This window comes from Genypterus blacodes, unplaced genomic scaffold (assembly GCF_046128005.1).
Source record: "Genypterus blacodes isolate CSIRO-AG114 ecotype Tasmania unplaced genomic scaffold, CSIRO-AGI_Gbla_v1 ptg000017l_1, whole genome shotgun sequence".
Classification (NCBI taxonomy): Eukaryota; Metazoa; Chordata; class Actinopteri; order Ophidiiformes; family Ophidiidae; genus Genypterus; species Genypterus blacodes.
The window spans coordinates 2,548,168-2,552,500 of record NW_027466831.1 but is presented as its reverse complement, the minus strand read 5'-3'; the positions used below and the strand labels follow the sequence as shown (position 1 = coordinate 2,552,500).

Here is a 4,333-nt window from a genome sequence, read left to right as displayed (position 1 = left end):
TTCTTTCCAAATCTCTGGGGCACTGCCATGCTCCAGATCTGGCCAGGAGCGCTTTCCCAGTCACGGGTGTGTATCAGATCCTCCGACACCACTTGGCCTGTGGACCTGCGGCCGAACCTGAGGATGAAAAACACATTACAAAAAATAAAGCTCAAGCTGCAAATTATGAAGAATATTTTGATCTTGTGTTTGTGTGAGAGAAATTATATTAATAACTGACCTTTATACATGATTAAAGGGAGGCTAAAGGTAAATCCAGGAGGCCGTGTGTGTGAGGTCATGAAGCTGATCTGCTCCTCTCCGTACAGGGAGCACTCCACTCCTGAGCCACTTTCACTAATGGGCATCCCGAGCACTTAATGTTTAAATATGTACTTGTGTGGTATTTTGTGTCACTTAAAAAATCTAGGCATGGAAAATTGTTGCAAATAAATAAATGGAGTTTCATTAGAATATGTCCCGGGCTGTGGCTCTGCTAATGGATTCCAACACAGCACACCAGTATATGGATATTTTGAGAAAGCAGAATCAATTTAGTCATTCATTTTATGTTTCTTTATATTATTCAGAAGACATAATTGGTGAAGTTTTTGTTCCTGTATGTGTGTGTGTGTGTGTGTGTGTGTGTGTGTGTGTGTGTGTGTGTGTGTGTGTGTGTGTGTGTGTGTGTGTGTGTGTAGAAACTGACCTCTGTGGCTGATGGAGGACAGAGTTCCTGGTTTGTCTCTGAGAGCCCAAAAGAAGAGCTCTCAGCACCGAGGTCAGCAGATGATTATCAACGCTGCTGTCTGTGTTTTCACTCTCCTAGAACACATCAGCATACACACACACATTCATATTCTCAAGCTGTATTGATTGCTATTGTTTCGTTTTTGAATAAAATCCCTTAAATGCATAAGGGAACGTAAAGATCAGCAGCTGTGTTCCAGTCTAGGTTGCAGCATGAAGCCCTGAGGCAGCATCTCCAGCCAGTCTGTCCTTGCCGATGCCACTGACATGTACGTCACGATCACACACATTTTCATCCACCCTCATCATTATGCAGCACAATCCCAGATTGTGCTTCAGGCAGGAGGTGCTGTGTCAGTGTTGGAGCCCTACACTCTCACTTATGATCTGACTCCTCTGGCTTTGTCAGACTCTCTCTTGGTCCCAGAATATATAACACAGTATTTCAAACTGTTGCATGAAGAGAGGCAGCATCTGGAATCTAAATGTGTTTTGGAATTCATCTTGCCTCACTTCATATTAAATGGACAGCAATACACACAGTGACAGATGTCTGTGAAATATTGTGTGCAGCAAACAATACACACTGGTGTGAGGGGCGCTGAGGTTATTATTGCAGTATATTTATGATGCTTCACCCTTTCTAATCTCCATTTAATTTCATGATGCTTTTCATTTGTTTGGCAAATTCGACATAACACTGGTTACTGGTATGTAAATGTATGTTCATATATGTCTTACATGTTACATGTTACATGTTACAGCTTGTGTTGTATGTAAATTGATGTAAATACATATATATGTATACGTTTCATTTCAATTAAACCTTCTGTATCAGCACTGAAAATATATTTATATATATATATTTGTATTATTAAATATTACGTTCACTAGACCTCCTCTTATATTATCTTAGTCTTGTCTTATTTCTTTCGTTGTACAACTCCACTTGTTAAATAGCAATAAAAAACCTTTGACAACATAACATTTTAGAATCAAGCACAGCAAATTGAAACCATGATTATATGTTTCTGTAAAAGACAGAAAGTATGAAAAAATAAAACTGAAAAACTCACAATTTCTGATCCTTTCAAGTAGAACAATTTGCAATTCAACTAAATGTTTTGTTGTCTCACCAGCCCCAGCAGGAGGTCAGCCATGTTCTTCTCTGAGCTGCTTGGCAGGATCTCATTGCTGTCCAGACCGCCCGGGATGTGAAGAGTCTGGCTCACGCCTGCCACAGCCAAAACCAGAGCCAGAAGAGTCACGCCTACAGCTGTGTCCATGGTGCCGGGCTGAGGAGAAGTTCAGATGAAAGCAGAAAAAGGCAGACGAAGGAGAAAAAGATAGTTGCCCAAATAGCTGCTAACTTGAAAGTGTTCAGAGTCACAAAGAACAGACGAGTGACTCTGTGTTAGCTTAGATTTGTTCCGTACTCTTTGTGCGCTGTCCTGGCTAACTTCAACAATGGAAACATTCTAGTCCAGGCTTATATACACCTCACGCTCACTGGCTTACAAGCCCCAGGAGAACCCGAGAAAGACGCTAAGAAAGGGACATGGGACAGGAAAGAGGGAGAGCCATCTTTAATATAAGTATTAACCAGGGACATTAAGCAGGATCATGCCATTAGTGATGACGGAGAGCAAGAGAGCATTATTATGTTGCCCTTGGGGTAGTGCGACACAACTCCTGTCCCTTATTAAACAGATAAATCCCTGTAAATGGACTCAGATCCACCTGTCCCTACTGTCCAGCAGTCTGCACGCCATGTAGAGTCAACACCATATGTACTCATGAACAACAGTGCACAAGAGATTCGTTGAATTTAGGAAACACAACATAAGGAGCTCAAACCAACTAGAAAATACAGAACGTTCCACCAACAGCAATTAATAAGACAATGGCAATCACCTGCTTATAAACCAGAACGTGTGTGTCACCAGTCTCTCACATGAAGTCAGATTTTAATTGATCGATCCGTCTGCTTGCTTCTCGGTGATGTCACATTAAACCTGTGTATTAATCTGTCCTGAATTTCATGTCTATCAAATTCAAATCTAACCCTATCAGGAATATGGGAAATGTTTTTCATCCTGGAGTTTTTATTTGTTTAAACAGACAAACTTTGTGAGTGTTTAACTTGTATATGAATGGATCTGAGGATGCTGAGTGAACAGTTTTGCAATAAAACATTATGTTATCAAATCGTTTGATTTGCCAGAGTACAATTGGCATCATTAGCACAGCTTATGTCACTTTATTTCTGTCCCTGTTTCTGCATTTGTGTGTGGGTGTATGTGTATATGCATGTAAGTATGTGTGTGGATGTGTGTGCAGTGTGTGTGGGTATTAATTAGTCACTTCCCTCACAGTGGATGAGGCATCAACAGATTTGGCTCATCAAAGTGCCTAATGGGTCACAATCTGCTTAAAGTGCAGACACACACACACACACACACACACTGACTGCCTGAGGTATTCTGGGGGGAATACTTTTCATTACTATAACAGGATCACACTCATAAATGAGAAACGGCTAATTACCTCATTTTTACTTGGTAATAATATAAAAAAGAAAATCGCAATTAGGATTATTATGTTTGTTAGTTTGTACTCTTTATCCTTTTTATTCTGTTATATGCAGTCATTTCTGTTGTTTAATATGCAGTTACCTCAATTCAACTGAGGTCCCATCAAATATTCATCAAACTGAAACAGAGCACAGTGAGTCCTCCCTGTGGGCGGAGCTTAAATATGCAGCATATCAATACTATACTAGAACATTGTGAAGTCTTTTATTGGCTTTAAAGCTGCATTGCTTAGAATGATAATATTTGAATGACTCTTTGTCTCACATCATATCAGCCACCCATTGTACTATACATCATAGAGTAAAAACATCCAGAAATATTGTGGGTTTTCACTCTGTCTGTACTCTTCAGCTTTACCTGCCACTGCACTGAACTGCTCACAGCTGAATGATGGCAGATCTCAAATATTTTTCAACAAAAAAGCAGTGGCTAGAAGCCTAAAAGTCTTCTCTCAGAGTTTTACCTTGTACACTTGAGGAAAGCACTTCTGATCTGGAAATGAAAATCATTCTTACACCTCCGGCTGCTGCAGAAGCGAGAATTGCCCCTGGTTCTAAAATGAAATACATCAACCCTTTACTGGTGCTGAGCACAAACTGAGCTCTTCAATCTCCCTCAGCCAGCGTCCTATTACTGCAATTGCTACTGTACTCATTCCATCAGCACTCTTAGATTCTTGATTTACACAATGCTCAAGCTAGAAGAAACCTTTGCTTTCTCTCAAATAGCATGTTTACATTTAGAAAACAAAGGCTCAGTTAAATGTGATCAAGCCGAACTACAAATCTGTGACCCCGTTATCTTTCTCCTCTTCAAACATTTCCCCTAAAATCAAGAATGAGTCATAACTCCAATAATTGCAAACATTTTTGAAGGGTTTCATTTGTAAACCAGATGAGTGTTGCTGCTTTCTTGTGGTGTGTAGGTGTACTGCAGCTTTTCCTAACAGACTGGTCACTGAATGAGGAAAACTGGTTTGGAATAACACAATTTAAGCTATGTGATGGGTT

At 40.1% G+C, this 4,333-nt stretch overlaps 1 protein-coding gene across 1 annotated transcript in view; it reads right to left on the bottom strand.

The window, feature by feature from the left end:
- npffl (neuropeptide FF-amide peptide precursor like) overlaps positions 1-2,164 on the bottom strand; it is a 2,411-nt gene extending 247 nt beyond the window's left edge. Inside the window, exons 1-3 of the mRNA XM_076141309.1 lie at positions 1,866-2,164; positions 689-804; positions 1-117 (exon numbers count right to left, since the gene is read on the bottom strand). The exon at positions 1-117 is cut by the window's left edge and continues 247 nt beyond it. Coding sequence (XP_075997424.1) covers positions 1-117; positions 689-804; positions 1,866-2,015 — 383 coding nt within the window. The 5' untranslated portion in view covers positions 2,016-2,164. The remainder of the gene's footprint in view (positions 118-688; positions 805-1,865) is intronic.
- Between the last annotated feature and the right edge of the window lie 2,169 nt (positions 2,165-4,333).